Source organism: Elephas maximus, chromosome 11, assembly GCF_024166365.1.
Source record: "Elephas maximus indicus isolate mEleMax1 chromosome 11, mEleMax1 primary haplotype, whole genome shotgun sequence".
Lineage (NCBI taxonomy): Eukaryota > Metazoa > Chordata > Mammalia > Proboscidea > Elephantidae > Elephas > Elephas maximus.
This window is the reverse complement of record NC_064829.1, coordinates 30290892-30311596: the sequence shown is the minus strand read 5'-3', so window position 1 is coordinate 30311596 and position 20705 is coordinate 30290892. Positions and strand designations below refer to the sequence as shown.

The 20705-nt window shown below is 38.4% G+C and overlaps 1 protein-coding gene and 1 long non-coding RNA gene across 2 annotated transcripts in view; one reads left to right on the top strand and one right to left on the bottom strand.

Moving 5' to 3' along the window:
- Positions 1–18921, top strand: part of LOC126085888 (uncharacterized) — a 61827-nt gene extending 42906 nt beyond the window's left edge. The window contains exon 4 of the long non-coding RNA XR_007519362.1: positions 18743–18921. This is a non-coding gene — a long non-coding RNA (uncharacterized LOC126085888). The remainder of the gene's footprint in view (positions 1–18742) is intronic.
- Positions 1–20705, bottom strand: part of TTC39C (tetratricopeptide repeat domain 39C) — a 100478-nt gene that overhangs the window by 39487 nt on the left and 40286 nt on the right. The window contains exons 2-6 of the mRNA XM_049901665.1: positions 15891–15939; positions 12899–13027; positions 11530–11644; positions 2347–2701; positions 370–538 (exon numbers count right to left, since the gene is read on the bottom strand). Coding sequence (XP_049757622.1) covers positions 370–538; positions 2347–2701; positions 11530–11644; positions 12899–13027; positions 15891–15939 — 817 coding nt within the window. The remainder of the gene's footprint in view (positions 1–369; positions 539–2346; positions 2702–11529; positions 11645–12898; positions 13028–15890; positions 15940–20705) is intronic.

Sequence of the window (20705 nt, the reverse complement as noted above, 5' to 3'; positions counted from 1 at the left end):
AAATCATCAGCCAAGATCAAAATTTAAAATTGATTATTAGTAACATGAGAGGAAAAAAAATTGTTTTCCATATTCTTCAACTAAGAGAATTAATAATGGTCCTATGCCTCAAGCTTAGAGAACACCAATCTTGTCTCATTAACTACGAGGATCACATCTCATTCCGCCCACATCTCCCGAACAGAAGGTAACTGACTAACAAACTGGGTTCCTGGAAGCTTCTTCCGCAGCAATGATGCAATGAGGGGCAAAAGAACAAAACGTTCCGCTGCCCTGTGACATCTGGCTCATTTTGATAGTAGTCCCCAAGCGAGAACTACAGATTTGATAGTCAACAGGTTTTATTTTAAAAAGATGAAGGCACAGTACCTCTAATCGTTGGATTCGTCCCTTGAAAAACATGAAGAGGGAAGAGTTTGGATAAGCAGCTTCTTTTTTAAGAAGAATCTCCTTAGCTTCATCCAGACCCGCTTTATTGTCACTGCCATCCAATGCAAAGAAAGGGCGGACAACAGTGTGATACCAGAGAAGAGCTAATCTAAAGGAAGAGGGAGAGAAACACTGAGCAAATGATTTTCTTACTCTATTTCTACTTTCTTAAAATCAGTATGTGCTCTCCCAAAGAGTTCCTTCCAAAAGTTTACTATGTAGACTCTGAAGAAGTAAAGTCAGAGTATCACTCCCATTTAACTTTATCAATATTTGGAAAACTGCAACTTCAGCACAACATATACATCAACAGACTTCCTTCCATTAGGTGAGGGAAGAATAGGGTAACAGAAGCATTTCGCTTTTCTGAACCTTCTGGATGGATCACGGAAGATGTGAGCAATGCAGACCTTCAGAATTACTGAAGTTTACTCGTGAATTTACAGTCTACTCATCAATAAACCTAGTGAATCTTACCCATCAGTGCACAAATTAGAAAACAGTAGCTGACCACCATAAATATACTGTCCCCTCATAATAAAAGCATTGCTTTTTGCACAAAAGAAAAAAAAAATGTTATTTTCTCTTGTGTTCACAAAAGCTAGGGTGTAAGCCTCAGAATCCAAATTTAAACACAGGGACCACTGGCACAAATTATATTAAGTTGGGTTAAAATAAGTAAGAGGGCCAGATATAGAGCCCTTTTGAGGATACTCAATTTAAAAACAAATAAATTGTTTCAAATTTTCTTAATTCATATCCATTACTTTCAAGAAAAATGCCATATTAAACTAGGTAAACAAAACTGATCCACTGGGGCCTGCTTTAATGACCAGACAAAAAGGTTTAACCAACACATCGAATATTTTTATGCAAATGTATGCTTCTGGTGTGCTCATGAATTTGGTTCTCTTGAGGAGATCATACTAATTTATATTATTAATTCAATTCATTCCTTCCTCAGAAATAAGCAAAAATATGAAGATATAGACTGAAACAAATTATCACAAATTACAAATCTATGTAGTCAAATTAATAAAGGGCCACTATAATTTTTTTTTTTTTAATAATTTAATGAGTTTGAGAAGGCACAGGTATTTTTGAAATGCAAAACTAATGATATTTTTTTTAGTAGCCATCAACTCATTCAGAGTTAACATCCAAATTCCTCAATACTGACATGAGTAGAAACAGACATCACTAAAGTCTTCTATGATATCAACATTAAAAAAAAAAATTTGATAAGTGGTATGATGTCAGACAAAAGACACCTGCTGTTTGGTAAAATTATTTAAATTGCAAATATTGGAAAAAAATCACGTCATTGATAACTGATGTAGAAATGGGTGGATTCTTGCTCTGGATTGTTACATCTGCTTCCCCACGCTCTTCCATTTAAGTATTTGCCACTTAAGTCTAGACTGAACAAAGTAACACGACTCCATTTAGTTCAACAGCACAAAATATCCCAGCCACATATAAGAGACCAACTGGCCCATCAGAACCATCAAGGGAAATTACCCAACATGAGGGTTATTTATAAGAATAAAAACTCTAGAATCACTTATCAAAAATGTGTACCCCTTAAATCCCAAAATCAAGATTATAAATCTCAGTCACAAAACTGCTTATCGAATCATTTGAGGCTGAAAGATATGATCACATGATTTAAGAGGCTCAGTGACCGTAGAACTCCAGCACTTGTTCACAGTGCCTTGTTCTCTAAAGTCAGCTTACAAACACCACCACCACTACCACCACCAAACACAGTCCCCAGCGTTTCATTAAGACACAAGGCATGGCATCACAGCGAACAACCAAGCATTTTACCTGCAGTTTCCTTTAAAGTCTTTGATTGTAGTTTACTTACTTTCAACACTATATTATCTACCAAAGCATTGCAATACAGCTACTCACGTAGCTAAAGGGGCCTTCATGTCCTTACTTTCGCTTGCATACATCAGTGAAGAAAGGCCCTGTAGGCGGTCTCCAGGAAAACCCAGCAGGTTGATGATTTTGAGCAGGTTTGGGGGCACCATGGATATGCAAAGGTGAAAAAGGCCATATCCAAAGCTCACAGCACCTTTCAGTCTGTTCAGAGACTCCTCAGACACCCCTTCAGCCACAATGTGATTATCATTTGCAGCATCAGAAGTTAAGGGCTCTTCAGTTAGCTTCTTCTGATACAGCTCCTGAAGGGCACTGATGTCCAGATAGCATTTATTGTAAATCTTCCAGGCTTTCCTGAGGATCCACCCACCTTTTATATATGCTACAAAGAGAAGGGAAGAAAAACATTTAAAAATAAGCCTCCTGAATAAGTTCCAGAGATTGCTAGTACAGGATATGGAAAAACAATCTGAAAACCAAGCAAAATTTTAAAAACAAAAATTATTATCCACCATTGCACCCTATTTTCTGTAGCACTTACCTAATTCCTTATTTGCTGTCTGTCTGTCTTCACTACATGTTAAGACTACTTTGCAAGAACTCTGAATTTTTGGTTCAAGTCGATTCCGACTCATAGCGGCTCTATAGGACAGAGTAGAACTGCTCCACAGAGTTTTCAAGGAGTGGCTGGTGGATTTGAACTGTGGACCTTTTGGTTAGCAGCTTAACTCTTAACTACTGTGCCACCAGGACACCAGTAGGTAGTGGTGGTATCTAAGTAGGTACCATATGCTGAACGAATGAATGAATGAATGCAAAGCATCATCTGAATCTATTTTTCCCACATGCTCTATGAAACACCCGTTTCTCTGAACTACCATGAGACTTTACTGACGACTTCTTTCATAAATCTTACGTTTTTCTGCCCTGTGTCTCATTCCTTCTCAAAAACAAGATCTAGGTCTAATTTGCTGCTGCATTTTATACCCAAGCACCAGGCATAGTGTCTTGCCAAAAATGAAAACAAGCAAGCAAAAAGGGTTAATATTTACTGGGTGGACAAATGGCCAATTTATTATCAAAACATTGATTTGTGTTAAATGCAGAGAAGCAATAAATCCCCAATTCATCTCTATCTGGTATCTGTTGTATGGCCTAACCACACTCTTATCAGTTGGCTTTATTTGGTCTATAATAATGGTGTTTACCCACTGCCCGCCCTAGAGAGCTCCACAATGAAGGAAGGTGGCAAAGAATAAGCTAATCCACACGATGGGGTGAAAAGCTGTTATTTTAAAGCCTGCTTCCAGTATTTCCCGTTAGGCTAATTTTTCTTCACAGAGTCCTCCTGAGAATACGTACCACAGAGAAAACTTCAGAGAGAAGAGGCATGGCCTGGGAATGACTGCCCTCCACACCCCGCCAGCCCCTCACCACAAGACCTCAGGATCCTGCCCTCCACCTCCCTTCCTGTGAACATTTTCACCTTCAGATTTATCTGTGCTTGTCTGACTGCATCTTTGCCACATTTCTGAGGAAACGGTCTTCTGCAGGAAGTTTTTGTAATATAAAAAAGTTCTCTCATAACTTCAGGAAAGAGCTTAACCCCTTGGCCCTATTACTAATATGGTATGAAACTCTGACCTCAAAGCACAAACATGAACTACCAGGCTTCCAGGCCCTGTAGACAGGAGCAGGAAAACAAGTTTTTTTTTTAAAAAGGTGTTTTTTACATTTCAGAAAATATGTAATATAAAAATAAAATATGATTTATAAAATCCTGATTCCTGAATGGAAAGTGAGCTAAAATAATATGATATAGGCAGAAAAGCTTTAACATAGCAGGCCTGACTCTATCCTTTGAAAGGCCTGTTTATCAGGTTGGCTCTTGATTGGAAACTTTTATTTTAGGTGGGTTCTCACCATTCCCAGAACTGGTAAGAGTGACTCACTGTACCTAAACTATTTGTATAAAAATATGGCTTATGCTGAGCACCTGCTTCTCTTCTGGGAGTCTAGACTTTGGGCATGTGCCAAGCAGGAGCTGCCCACTTAATCAAACCCAAATAAAAACCCTGGGTACTGACTCTCTAGTGAGCTCCCCTGGCTGATAGCATTTCATAAGTGTTCTCACTACTCATTGTTGGGAAAATTAAGCATGTCCACTTCACTGGGAGAAGACACTTGGAAGCTTGTACCTGGTTTCTCCTGGGCTTCGCCCCATGCACCTTTTCCCTTTTCTGATTTTCCTCTGCATCCTTTCATTGTAATAAATCATAACCATGAGTACAGCTACGTGCTTAGTCCTGTGAGTCCTCCTAGAAAACCATCAAACCCAGGGATGGTTTTAGGTACCCCCAATCCATTTTTTTTAATCCATAGTAACAAGTATTTTATTAAACATATCAATCTTCTGAAAAATGATGACCATATCTCCTGTAGGGTCACAAAAACACAACCATCCTACAAGTCTAGGTGATTAATGTCCTATAGCCTAAGTCCACAAAAGTATGAATCCCATAGGATTAGATGGACAGGTAAAAGAAATTGGTCTATAAATGTCTTTTTTTTAAAGAAGAAACTAGCTTTCTAACTTTACACTTTTAAAAGTCATACATGTTTGAAACAATTTGTTTTCATTCAGGTGAATTTAACAGAAATATTGACTGAGCAAATACTGTGTTCCTAGCACTCTTTTAGGTGAATCAAAGAGAAATAAGACCTCGATCCTGCTTTAAGAGACTTAATGACTGACTTTGTTCCTCCTAAATGCAGGCATTATGGAAAATAAAAATTTGAAAAAACGCTTACACTTCTTTGTATGCTAACAAAGTGAATTTCCGAATGATCAGATTGACCCAACTTGCCTACAAACAAGAATGATGACTTTCAGTTAAGATCTAAAAAGTCAAAGATTGAATAGAATAACAGAAAAAGAAATAGGAAACTAGAACTCTGACTCATAGCGATGCTACAGGACAGAGTAGAACTGCCCCATACAGTTTCCAAGGAGCACCTGGTAGATTCGAACTGCCAATCTTTTGGTTCACAGCCATAGCTCTTAACCACTACGCCACCAGGGTTTCCCAAAGCTTATTAACCTGTTGCCACCGAGTAGATTCAAACTTATAGTGGCCCTATAGGACAGAGTAGAACTGCCCCATAGAGTTTCCAAGGAAAGTCTGGTGGATTCGAACTGCCGACCTTTTGGTTAGCAGTGGTAGCACTTAACCACTATGCCACCAGGGTTTCCCAAAGCTTATCAGTGGTTACCAAAGATGGGGGAGTCATCACTTAGGCGGCACTGAGTTTCTGTTAATGGTGGTGGGATAGTTTGGAAATAAATTGCAGTGATGGTGTTGTACAACATGATGAACACCATTGTTGCCACTGAACTGTATACATAAAAAAAGCCTGAATTGATAAATGTTTCATTACATATTTTTTTACCACAATAAAACAATTTTCTAAATTAAAAAAAAAAAAAACAAATCCATCGCCATTGAGTCGATTCCGACTCATAGCAACCCTACACGACAGAGTAGAACTGGCCCATAGGGTTTCCAAAGAGCGGCTGGTAGATTCAAACTGTCAACCTTTTGATTAGCAGCTGAGGTCTTAACCACTGCAAAAATCCCATTTTTACTGAATAAAACTGAAATTAATTCAACGTATCTTTATTTCTCACCTAATGTAGGAGCATATGTGCCAATGTTTAAAAGCACATGTTAAAATCTATAATTATAAGCCTTAATGCCCTTAATTTGAGCCAGATAAACAGATCGCGAAGTCTTCAGCTAAGTCAAACATTTTAAACTGAAAAATGTATAAAACAAAACATATATACATGTAGACAGAGATTTAATTCTTACTATTTTCTAAATTCGACTTGGCACTAAAACAGGTTCTCCAGGACTCACCCTACTTCCCCATCCCAAACACTGTGAACCACATTGTCTACCCACAGCCAGAGGTGAGGGCTGAGTCAAAGTCACAGCTGACCCACAGTGGGCTGCACACACAGACCAGCAGCCCCCACAAGAGGGATGCTTGGTCAGCTCCACATGGCAATGCAGCAAGTGAGGTCACATCTTCCCGACATGCAGAGAAAATTATGTTCAAAATCCACATCTTCTGCCCTGCCTTCCATATGGCTCCCGAAAGGTCATACATACCTCATTCAGCCTTCCTCATCGGTCTGCCTGCCAGGCAACAGAAAGCCGCAGACCTTTCGCCCCACCAGATTAGGAGCCGGCATCAGTCAGCTGGGGCTGAATGGGAAATAGGAAACCCTGCCCCTAAAATGGGGGTGCAAGTCCTTCCTGGGAATGGGCAAGAGTTATCTCGAAAGTCAAAACATCAAGTTACACTATATTCATCTAAGAATAAATTCTGTGATTTTTCAGGGGTGATGTTATCTGGTGAGAGGTCCTACCAGCAGCACTGCGTCAGTTCACTTGTCCTCGTATAAGGCTGGTTAACCCTAAAATGGAAGGTGTGTTCAGGCTTGCCTTTCTTGTAATCCACATAACCGACTTTGGAAGAAAAAAGATAATGATGTTTTCAGCAGTCAGCCCACCTCCTCATTATCTTCATCCCCTGTCCAAAGACTTCCAATAGAATCACTGCTCCAATCCCAACTCTTCATGGGGCTTCCACTTGATAGCATGTACCTCTTTCCTGAATGGCATCATGCTTCTTCCCACCCTCCCTTTATATCACAGATTGAACTGTGTCTGCCCAAAAAATATCTATCAACTTGGCTAGGCTATGATTCCCAGTATTGTGTGACTGTCTACAATTTTGTCATCTGATGTGATTTTCCTATGTGTTGCAAATCCTAATCTCTGCCTGTGGTTAACAAGGCAAGATTAGGTTATGTTAAGTAGGATTAGGGTGGGATGTAACACCCTTGCTCAAGTCGCATCCCTAATCCAAAGTAAGGAGAGTTTCCCTGGGGTGTGGCCTGCACCACCTTTTATAAGAGATAAAAGGAGAGGGAAGCAAGCAGAAAGTTGGGGACCTCATACCACCAAGAAAGCAGTGCTGGGAGCAGAGCACATCCTTTGGACCTGGGGTTCCTGCACTGAGAAGTTCCAGGGGAAGACTGATGAGAAGGACTTTCCTCCAGAGCCAGCAGAGAAAGAAAGCCTTCCCCTGGAGCTGACACCATGAATTTCGACATCTAGACTGCGAGAAAATAAATTTCTCTTTGTTAAAGCCATCCACTTGTGCTATTTCTGTTATAGCAGCACAAAAGATGACTAAGACACTTTAATTCACGTAATATACACCCATCAAGTGCTAGGCACAGGCGCTGTATCAGGTGCCAGGGACACAGAGAATGAAATAGACTTTCATTCTTTATAACCCTGCTCAGCAGACAGGATCAGGGATCCTTAAACTTCCCAGGCAAAGCTTTGGAGATTACTCATAGCACGTGCTCAACAAACATGGGAAAGAAGGAAAGCCAGCAGGCAGGCAGACACAGGCCCTGCCCTCAAGGAGTTTACAGTCTAATACATAGGCTGACATGTTAACAAAAATGTGTACTGCTGTGTGATGAATGCTCTAACTGGCTATGTACAGTGTACATGTCAAAAAACAAAGCCCAGATTGGTAAAGTCAATGAGGGAGGCTTATCCAAAGGCAGTAGCCCTGGGCTGCACCTGACAGACAAAGGGAAGATAAAAGGGGTGAGGGCATTCCAAGCTAAGAGGGTAGAGTACACAAGGCATAAGGTAGCAAAGGGTATTCAGGGAGCTCCCAGGAGTCCAGCTTAGCTGGATTTGGTAGTGGGAAGGCAGGGAGGCTGGGAAGGGGGTAGGGATGTGAACTTTTCTTGTAGATGATGTGTTTAAAGTGAAGGTATAATGAGTTTTAGACCGATGGCACCAGTGGTAACTAGAGAATGTGGCCTGGAGAACAGGCTCTACACCATTCCAGGCTAGCTTCATCGGACAAAGGGAGCAAGGGGGCAGGGGCTGGGAGAACTCCAGGTCTCAGGCCTGGGCTACTGGAAGGTTAGTGGCACAAGCAACTAAACTAAGGTGATGGGAAAACTGTATGGACACTAGGAATTCAGTTATGAAATAAGAAATCGATGGCTCTATTCCTGATTCTATCACCACTAAAAAGCTTATACATCATCTAACTACAACTGTCTCACCTGTAATATAAGGAAAACAATCTGATTTGAGAAAAAAAAAAAATTTGAGCACCACAGTATGCCAAGAATACAAAGATGAGTAAGGTGTGGGCCCTATCTTTAAGTCCAAAAGAAAATAAAGGAAGTTATAATAAAACCCTGGTGGCGTAGTGGTTAAAAGCTACATTGTTAACCAAAAGGTTGACAGTTCAAATCTACCAGGCGCTCCTTGGAAACTCCATAGGGCAGTTCCACTCTGTCCTAAAGGGTCACTATGAGTAAGAATCGACTCAGTGGCAATGATTATATATATATAAATAATAAAAGAAGGCAGCAAAGGCCATAAAATTGGTTTTCAGAATAATCTCTTTTTATCACAAAGGTAATACATACTTACTGAAAAAAGAACAAAACCTTTTGGAGAAAAGAATAAATTAAAAAGATACCTCTTAAGTATTATGGGAAAATAGAGATAATGAAGCAATTCATTACAAAGAGGTTCAAATGAGATAAAGCACAAGAGTTCTTTAAAAAATATGATGCATTAAAAACTTCACAGACTCACCTCTACCCAGTTACTCTGCTCATCCAGCATGACCCTCCCCCTCCACCCCGTGTGTTTACTCATGGGGGGAGGGGCACCTAGAACAAACATCTCCAGAAAGGAGAATTTTTTTTATTCAAGAATACTAACCACCTAACAAGTTTTCTAAAAAATGGAGTACAACAAAGAAGTTAATAAATTATTTGTAGTTTAATAACCCAGTGGGTTTCTAAAAGGCAAATGAAGCACATTTTTAGTTATGTTTGTTTGAAACAAATACTGAGCTACTCAGAATGCAAATGACCGCTAAATACATTTATTAGAACCTGAGGCTTTCTTGTCTATCAGAATTTTATTTTCAGTATCAATAGTACATTCAAAAAGTCATATGGCTTCCTGAAGAACCAAGAATGTTGTTAAAAATCTATGATAAACAGGATTAAATAATTAATGCTAAACTATTAGAAGAATGAGTAAAATGCATGAAGGCAATTGATGAAATAAATAACTTATGAATAAAATATAAAAATAGGTTCATTCTCACTAATAAGTAAAAAACAAAAAATGCAAAGCAAAAACATCCAAACGTCCAAGAGGAATTGGTTAAACAAATTATGGAGTATCCATATGATAAATATGCTATTATTTAAATTACATTTTTGAGAACTGAGTTACAGGGGAAATATTTTTAAAAAGTAGATTCAATTTTATTAAAAAAAATAGAGAAACATGAAATAAAATATTAACAGTAAAGGATGTTGAGATTAGTAGTGAGATGCTTTGTTTTGTACTTTTCTGTATTTCCCAAATTTTCTGTAACAATATTCACTAATTTTACAATCAGAATAATTTTTTTTAAAAGTATAAAATATTAATTGATGACTCTGAATTTCATGAGGACATGGACCATGGCCTATGTTTGCTCACCAAATATACTGCCTGGCACATAGCATATGCTCAATAAATACTCACTGGATAGGGCAATGAATGAACAAATGAAGGACAGATATACTCGTTCTTTTAATTTTTATATAATTTTGGAGGTTGCAAGATTAATACAATTCCCAGATACTCTTCACTCAGATTCCCCAAATGTTAACTACGTTTGCTGTATCCTTCTCTCTCTAAAAGGGTATTTTCTTAATGGCTAAAATCCGCTTCCTTACAAAAAGTCCCCGAGCGTCTGGAAAAGAAGTATAAGATCACAGAAAGTGTCCAAGCTCCTGCCTTGTACAAAGAGGTCCAGACAGGTTCCGCTGCTCTTTTATATGAGTCAGTGTGGAACTCCACGCAAGGGCTTTATATTCTTGCACTACACAAAATCCGCGTGAGTGATGGGCCCTATACCATGTGAGTAAGTTTATTATTGGGAGAGTCCTGAGGTGAAGATTAAAGAGAAAAAAATAATAATAACTGAAGCAAAGCAAACAAAGTACAGTCACAAAACATCTTTAAAAGGAAGGGTAAGTTCTAAGAAGTCCAACTTTTTGTGGTCAAAATAGAAGAAAATGAAAGAAGAAAGAAAAGGGGGAACAATGGCTCCTGGTAGTCTAGAAAGAAGACTGTGTTATGACTTAGCAGCAATATAGCCTTCTTTAGCTAAGGTTTAGAAGAAAATGCTTTTCTGATTGTGAATTTTATTTCATTTCCTTTCTGAATTTTTGTTTTTTAAGTAAATCCCATCCACCAAAGTGACAGATTCCTGCTGTCAGTATCAGAGAGACACATAAATACATTAGCAAAAGAATTTGTGTCATGTTTAGCTGGTCTTAAAGCAAGCTATTAGAGACTCAACTGAGTCTGTATCACTCAAGAAATTAAAGCTACAAATGCCTAGAAAACATTTGTCTTGGAGAGGCTATTTAAATTAGTTTATGTCCCTCATTGAAGGTTTTTAAAACACGGGTTCTACAAGTGTATTAGGAAATTTATAGTGCACCCTTAGGCCTTCAATAACAATTTCCTGAAAAACTAGAATTTAAGCCTGTTATATTTCCCTTTAAATGTTATCACAACTTTATTTGCATAAAGAAGAAGTACTACACACACACACTTGTAATTTAGTAGGTATGACAGAATTAAGCTCTGGGGGCGCAATGGTTAAGTACTTGGCTGCTAGCCAAAAGGCTGGCAGTTGGAACCCGGCCAGCGGCTCCGCTGGAGAAAGACCTGGCAATCTGATTCTACAAAGATTACAGCCTAGAGGGTGGTTCTACCCTATGAGACAGTTCTACTCTGCCACATGGGGTTGCTATGAGTCAGAATTGACTAAAAGGCACCCTACAACAACATAATTATCTGAGACAAGCCGATAAAGCACAGACTTTGGGACTAAAATTACTCCACAAATACACATTAAGCACTTGTGGTTTCAATTTCCCAAGTAATAAATCAGTATCATGCCCCAAAGAGGCGCCACATGTTTTCAAAGACTGAAACACAAGGCATTCTAAAAAAAGAATATTACTGATGTGTCCACTGAATAGGACAAGCCATCAAAATTAATGCTTCAGCATACCTGATAACTCTTGTTTTACAAAAGAAAGCACAGCCAGGTAAACTTGACAGTCAGCTATGATTATCTGCCTCTGAAGCCGATCAATCATGGAAGGGGCAGATTTTCGGACATCAACCTGTTCGGTGGAATGAAAGTACGCAGCATTAAATCACACACAAAGACACTACTCCTTCCAAACAACTATTACTTTACTGTGCAAAATAGTTTCACATAGGAATTGTGAAACATGGCAGTCACTCAGAGCCAGGACCCAATTGATAGTACGAGCCTTATCATTACCATTACCCATTGCTGTTGAGTCAATTCCAACTCATAGCGACCCTATAGGACAGAGTAGAACTGCCCCATAAGATTTCCAAGGAGTGGCTGGTGGATTTAATATGCCAACCTTTTGGTTAGCAGCAGCAGCTCTCAACCACTATGCTACCAGGGTGCCGGTATGAGCCTGATAGTTCCATATTCCCATTAGGTCTAGCTCTGTTTTGTTAATAGTACAATGCTGACGAGCGTTGTAACCTCAAAACAAATCTTCTAAATGATGAAAACGGAATTCATGGCCTATGAAAACAGACACAAAACTTCAGAGTTTTACCTTTTTAAAAATAATGTCAATTCTTAGCCCAATTAAAAATTACTGAAAGTACAAAACATCCCCAAGGTATAGAATCTACTACCTTTGCAGCCTTCCACCCTCAGGTAAGACTAATATTAGGGTGTATTCCCTTGCTGCAGGCAATGGAGATGTGAGGGTCAGAACTGATAATATCTTAGTTATAGAGGAAATACTCTGGAATTAAATATTAAAAATGGAATTAAATATTAGCTTTGAATAAATCACAGACTGAATTTGAAACGTAGGCCATATCCTCTAAGGTGTCTGCCTCTAGGGAAAAAGAAAAAAGTCAAATCAAAAAACCCCACTTTTTATAAAATGTTGGTCTTTATCATGAAGAATGTTTCTAAAATGAAGAAAAGTCACTGTGCAACAGAATGTTATTTTTTAATACACAGTAAAGTTGAACAAAATAAGCTAAATAGCTTCCATATGCTTTCAAAATGATGTAAGAAGTAATCTGAGAAATTTCTCAGGATTTTTGCAAATATGCCAACAGTACACATGATGGCCTTCTGGTTAGCAGCCGAACTCTTAACTATTGCATCACCAGGGCTCCTCTTTGTCGTAACACCTACTAATACCAAAATACTCTAATGACTAAAGGGGGCTCCTATTGTTTTAAAAAATACATTTTACATAATCAGAAGCCACAAGAGACATTCCATGCTTTTTTTCAGTCATATTCCAAATACTGAAAACAGAGTAAATGAGTAACATGGCTCACAGTTCATAACTTAGTGACTCAGGACTTACATTCTTCTTGATCTTGTTCTTGATTGTTTCAATCACCCCAGCCTCTTCACTCTCACACAGCTTTTCCGTAGTTTTTAAGTCATCACAGGCCAACTGCATTTTTTCCTCCTCAAATGTCATCATGGCGTTCTTCCAACAAAGAAATGAGAAAATGAATGAAATCGGTAAATGTGTGAAAATTTAGGGCAATTTATCATAAGAAAACTCCAAACTGGGGGAAAAAAAAAATCACACAAATTATTTGTTGCAAGTAAAATAATCAGAATGTTACAGCATGCCTCATTCATCTTAAAGAAACTGTAATCTCAATATAAAATAAGAATATACCGTACTTCTATGACACCCGAGCCCTGGTGGTGCAGTGGTTAAGAGCTCAGGCTGGCAACCACAAGATCAGCCATTGAAATCCACCAGCTGTTCCTCGGAAACCCTATGGGGTAGTTCTGTTCTGTGCCGTAGGGTCGCTATGAGTCGCAATTGGCTCAAGGGCACACAACAACAACATCAACATGAAAAAATATATGGTACTACTACTACTACTAAGTGTCCTTGAAATTACTGTTTTACAATTTTGTTGTTGTTGTTAAACACGGGAACAAGAACCCTGTATAATTTCTAATTGGTCCACTCAATTCCGTTTTTATCATGGTGCTTCACTCAAAAGTCCACTTTGCCCACGTGTGTATCGCTGGCTCCATCAAGTGCTGCACAGAAATTCTAAAGAGACTTTATGCTTTTCTTCATTTTGATGAGTAGGTCTGTTAAATTTCTTTGTGATTACCTTGAAATTTACCCTTATCTTCCTAGGTTTGAACCAGTCTATTATTACTTGGTATTGCCCTGCCTTCCTCTCCATTAGCAAGTTCTATACCTACATCGTTTATTCCCTCTTTGTTTTGCCGTTGTTGTCATTTACAGATTAATCTCTCTGGTTCCCTGCTGCAGTTGATTTGGTTTTGGATAGTCCTTGAGAGTTCATTTCCTAGGTTGCTATCTGGCTGGTACCATCTTGCGTCCTAGATTCAGGCTGTGGTCTGACTTTGTTCTCAGACTAAAGGGCTCCCTTTAATAATTCTTATAAGTTTAGTTTGGTGTTTACATATTCCCATAATTTCTGTTTATCTGGGAATGTCCTAATTTCACCATCATATTTGAACGAGAGTTTTGCAGGATATATTATTCCTGGTTGGCAATTTTTTTCTTTCAAGGTTTTACATATGTCATCCCATTGTCAGCCTGCATGGTTTCTGCTGAATAATCAGAGCTTAGTCTTACTGTTTCTCTTCTGTATGTGACTTTTTGTTTTAGAAATTCTAATGAAACAACAGCTAGCAGGTGTCCTTTGAATATCATCGATCTCTGCAGGAACATCAATTCCAGTGGTTCACTCCTAAGGAATTCATTTTACAAATTCTACTGACAGCTAGTTTCCAGGCACCTGATCTTGGATGGTTTCCCAGGCCACACTTGACCTGGGAAGGGGCGATCCCATCTCTCTTAAAAACCTGTTACTTTTACCCAGTAGAAGAACTGAAGTTTCTAAGATGAACTGGCGCAGGGCAGCGGCGGAGTCACTGTGGGACACCGTATGTGGAGGGACCTAATAGACTAACTGTGTCTGGCTCTCCGTTCCCCATCACATTCAGCCAGCCAGACCCACTTTGGCATTTGAAGCAGTATGACTCCATCCAGTTTTCCATTCTATCCAAACCAGACCTGTGCCACTTCTGCCCAAGTCTCCCTGTCACACTCTTCTTCCCAACCATCCCGAGGCTGCTGAAATCTCAACCCTGCCTCAAATACCACGGTCTCTCTTCTCCACCTCATCCTCCACACAGCCAAGACCCATTCCTTATGTCTTCCTTAAAGTCCTTGGAGGTAATTGGGTACTAAGATTAAGGTTTTTTTAAATCTTTAATCTTATGATCCCCACCTGGTACCATTTTCCTTAAGGTCAGGAACTATGCCATCTTGCAAATAAACCTGTTGCTGTTGAGACAACTGCGACTCATGGTGACCCCATGTATGTCTGAGTAGAACTGTGTTCCATAGGGTTTTCAATGGTTTTCACACTTTCTTATGGAAGTAGACTGCTAGACCTTTCTTCCACATCCACAGCACCACTGGGTAGATTCCAACTACCAACCTTTCAGTTAGTAGCTGGGTGGGAACTGTTTGCACCACCCAGCGGCCATCTTCTTGTAAACAGTAAGCCTTAAAATTTTGTTATGTTACCTGGCAATAAGAGGAAATAATTAACTTGAATGAAAACCTCATCTCAACAGAAGCTGGTCTAGTCACCAGGATCAGCGGCTGCCAAGCTGAGTAGTACCACATGCCCATTTTCTTATATCTTCCTAAATCTCAAGTCTAAATGTTTCTCCCTTTTATTTCTCTCTGTATCCACTCATGACTTCTTGTTGGCTGTTATATAACTCCATGGAAATTTTTTTTAAAAAATCTACATGTTTAAAAGTACATTGTGTGAAGTTATAAGTGTTTATGAAAAAAATGAAAGCATCCAACTTTCTGCACTGCCCAATTTACTTTAAAACCTCACTGCAGCCTATCCCCTCAATTCCTAAATATTAGCTCTGTGGACCGAACTTGTATTCCAGGCCACGTTTACTCCATAATTTTAGAACAAACCTTTATTACCCACCCAAACACAGATTTTTTTTTTTTTTCTTCTAATGATCCTAAACACTGCTTTAACTTTTGGAGAGGTCTTTCAATTACATTTTTATTCTAAAAAGGATTCTGGTTGTAAAATATATAATACTCTAGAAGTAAGGTATAAGCATTTTATTTTTACAGATAGGGAAAAGAAATTACTGCATAAACATTAGCTAACAGGCAAAAACATTATTTCTGTTTTTAAATTTTAAAAAATCTTCCACAATAGTGTGTATCTATATGGCAGTGACTACTAACAGGCATACTTTATACATTTATTTCCTTCATACCAAAACCTCTCCCCATATCAACTTACCAAAAAACTGACAAAGCTGGCTCCAAAACTCATTAATGGACTATGATTTCTGTTAAAGAAACAAAATAAAATTAATTTTATTATAAATTTTAATTTTAACAGCATTGGAGCTATCAGGATCACTCTATAATCCTAACAACTAAACAGGAGTTGGGGTCTTCAAGCAGATTAAATTATCCCAAGAAAAAAGTTAAAGAGACAAGGTGGTTCACAGCTCTCTCTGCCAGGATAGAATATGCCCCTTATTCTTCGAAGCAAGGCAAACAAGAATTTCAAATCATACAGACTGCTTTAGTAAGTCTTTTCATTATAGCTATTAAAGACTTGACAGTTATTATAAAGACTGAAGAAACCATCTGACGCCTGCCAGAATATGGTCAAAGGAAGATGATTAATATTCATTTTTTAAAAGGAAAACTTGCTCAAAAGCTTACACACATAAAACAACTATGATTTCTCAAGTAGATCAAAGGGTTCCACCAAGGAGCCAGACCTCACAAACTTACTACTCTACCCACACAGCGTTAAGAAAGCCGCCCTAGTCAGCCATTTCTCCTTTGGGATACAGTCAGAATCTGATTTCACAGGTAGGTCAATGAATGAAACCAAATCAAACCAACATCAATACAATTTCAAGAATACAAATGTTCTGTTATACATGAGGTTGCCGTGAGTCTGAGCTGCCTGGCCAGCAACTAACAACAAAGCAGCCTCTCTAAATATTAATAAGTAAAAGAAGCGATCACTCCTTGAAGAGATGGCTGATTCTAGGTCAGGGGCAAGGAATGTTCGAAATGAGCCTGGGATATTTTGTTACAAAAGCAAGGAAGTTTAGAAAATATATTAGGGTTCTGAAGAGGCTGCCACTAGCCAAAGAGAACAACTGAATCACCAGTAAGGATAAAAACAGCATGGACTGAGACATCAAGTAAGTTTCAACCCTGAGTTCACAATACTCTTTTTAATTAAAAAAAAGAAGAAGAAGAAGAAGAAACTCATTGGTTACCTACGGAAGATCCTAGGGAACCAAGTCATTATTTTTAAAAATGATTAAAAAAAAAAAAAAGGAAATTTATCCTGCCTTTTCTCTATGAACTCAGAGTAACCAATTGGTTCGCAGGAAATTTCTCTTTACAGAAGTATCCTGAGCTAATAAATGAAAAGCAAAGGAGAAAATTAGAGTATCACCATTGTGCGGCTCCTAACGGAAACCCCGGTAGCATAGTGGTTAAGTGCTACGGCTGCTAGCCAAAAGGTCAGCAGTTCAAATCCACCAGGCGTTCCTTGGAAACTGTATAGGACAGTTCTACTGTGTCCTAGAGGGTCACTATGAGTCAGACCAGACTCGATAGCAACAGGTTTGGGTTTTTTTTTTTTATGAATTCATGGATATAGGCCACAATCATAAAGACACAGGACAGAGGAACACATTAACACCACTATGGTGATACAATCAGAAAATCCAAGCTGTGGGAAGTTCTACAGGTCAAAGGTCCGAGATTCTTGGACAACAATAAAAAAGTGTAAGGGAAAACAAGAGATTGAATGGAAATCTCTAAAATAAAAGACATATAAAACAATAATGATGCGTAAGGAGAGAGATAAAAACAACATATATGTATACATACATATATACACATATACAAACACATAAACACAAATAAACACTAGCAACATACCCAGTAAAAAAACTAGCAACATACAATTAGCAAACGAAATTTTAAAAATTACCATTCACAATAGCACCAAAAAATATCTAAGAATAAACCTTACCAAGATATATAATATCCCTACACTGACAACCCAAAACATTCCTAAGAGATATTAAAGACCTAAGTCAAGATTTCTCAACAGTGGCATTATTGACATTTTGGGGCCAGATCCAGATAATTTTTTGTTGTGGGGGTTGTCCTGTGCATTGTAGGAAGCTGATGGGCCTTCTTGTCCTCTACCCCCCAAAATGAGACAATGAAAATGTCCCCAGACATTGCCAACTACCAGCTGGAGGCTAAAATTGACCTTAGTTGTGACCCACTGGCCTAAATAAACATATATACAAATCTTAAGGATCGGAAGACAATAATATTAAGATGTTAATTTCTCCCAAATTGAACTGGAGCTTCAATGTAATCCCAAGCAAAACACTGCTGTGTGCGTGTTTCGGTAGGTAAACTGAGTCTAAAATTCATATGAAAAAGCAAAATACTTACCATCATCCAATCAAACCTGAAGAACAACAAAACTGAGGGACTTACATTACCAGATATTAAAACTTAATAAAGCTACAGTAATTAAAACAGTGTGGAATATTGGCTCAAGGATAAACAAACAGGTCAATGGAATAGAATATATGATTTATGACAAAGGTGCCACTGCAATTCACATGGGAAAGGCTAATCTTTTCACTAAATAGTGCTAGCTCACACAGAAAAAAATAAATCTTAACTCTTACTTCATGCCAAAAACAAAACTTAATTTGAGATGGATTATCAACCTAAAAGTAAAAAGAAAACCAGTAAGACTTCTAGGATAAAAGGGAGAAAAAAACAGACAGAACATAGTTAAGCAAAGATTTCTTAAACAGGACAGAAGATGCATAACCTTTAATGGTAACAGAGGTCAGAACAGTGGTTCCCCTTGGCGGGATACTGACTGAGACGGAAGCCCAAGGGGATACCAACTGGAGCGCTGGAAATGCTCCATAACTTGATCTGGATGGTAGTCACACTGATGACATATATAAAAATTCTTTACTGCATGTGAGCTTCTCCTTATGAAAAGAGAAAAAAATAAAAAATCAGATAAATGACCATTGATCATATTAATGAATTGCCTTTTTTTTTTTTTTTTAGGTGCTGCAGTGATACTATAGCAATGTTTCAAGGGATTCTCTGCTTTTCTGGAGGTATGAAACTATTCATAGATAATATGATATGACTGAGATTGTGTCAAAATACTTTGAGGTAAGACGATTAAAAGTGAGTAGAAGTATAGGTAAGATAAGATTGGCTATGATTTGATAATTGTTGAAGCTGGGGTGATTAGAACATGGAAATTCATTAAACTATTCTATGTACTTCGGAATATATAAGAAATTTTCTAACATAAAAAGTTAAAAAACAAACATACAAGTAAAAATGCTCCCCAAAAATTAAAAGTGTATTTTGGAATCCTTTAATGAGAAGGCTTCTTATGGTCGCTGCCATAGTTTGCTTTTTGAAAATAAACTATTAGTAATAAAACTGCTCAAAATTTTTCTCTCTGTATAGAGAGTATCCCAAAGGTTGAAAACCTGCTGAGAATACAAGAAAGTAATTGATTGGCTATTCCTATATTCACCAACAGTGCCATGGAAAAATTTTAAGCTTCTCCAGGATATTAAAAATTAGACCAATTAAGATTTTGTTTCCTGAAATAATGATGTAAATATTTGATTCTCAAAGGAATTTTTCATCCAATAAATGGGCATAATTACTACAAGACAATCTCTTACCAAATACGCTTCTTCAAATACAATTTTATCCCCCCAAACATAGTGGCAAATGGTGGCATCTTTTAAGCCTTTCTTTGATAGTTCTGAAAATGTTCCCTATCTATGTCGAGTTCTTAGAAGAACTCTCCAGAATGACTCTTCTCCCTTCCAAACGTGTGGAGATTGGGCCCTTGAGGGTTACAATGGAACTCTGGGACCCCTAAGTCTAATTGGCCCATGTCAGTCATACACATCTTTAACCGCTGCCCCAGCATCCCAGACCCCAGGGTTGAAGAAGGAATCGCATGAACTCATCCGTTACTCCCAATGGAGGCTGTGCCTCTTCTGTGACCCAAACTACTTACGGGACCTACGCTGTTTTAAAAGTCACAGTCCCAGGGGCCACCTAACAATTCATAGGATTAGCAATCTAAGCAACATTGAATGTTTCTCTAAATTCCTCTGCCCTTGCCTTCAGAAACACAACTTCTGCCATAACGTCTGCCAAGGGGATACGTGGTATCTTGTGCTCTGCCTGGTATCTCCGAAAATGGGCTCTAGAAGGACAGATCTGGTCCAGTATTCCATTCTTCTTTCTAAAAATACAGTTAATGCCAACAGAAGAAAACTTCTATGTGCAGGCAGCTTTTCACCACAGCATTAGCTAGAAGAGTGAAAAACTGAGGTTTTAAAAAACTCTTTGCAATTTGCAATTGAAGAAATGCCTCAAAAAAAAAAAAAAGTCAGATGGGAAAGTATTAGAATGTAGAAAAACACATCTGATAGAACTTAAGGTAAAAACAAGAATTCTGTGTAAACTATGACCCCAATACCTATGGACAATAAAAATACTTGTTGTGAGGGACAATAAGATTAAGGGTGTTTTTTTTCAACGAAAAGTATGTGTGTTGGGGGCGGGGTGCTAAATAGTCATGACTAAAACTACTCTGATCACCATCTCTGTTCTAATGCCATCACCACAGAAATTCTCCCCACATTTAAACACCTTTTAAAGAGACACAGGCATCATTTAAGTCAATTTACTTCTAAACACTTCCTGTGATTCAGTTAACACTTCCTGTGATTCAGTTGTTGCTTTGATACAATTCCTCCCCAGGATGTATCATCCAGCCAACCAAACAGAATATGGATTGATTCAACAGCAAAACAGCCAAGTCCTGCTTATGCGGGAGTGGGTTATTCACTTTGTGGCAAGCTGAGGCCAAGCTGCCCAGCCAGTGACCAGCTGGGCCCAGGGCATCTTTAGCACAAGGCTAAGTGGGAACTGGCCCCAAAAGATAGAGACACTTGTAAGAGATCACTCACCAAGCAGTCTCTGACTG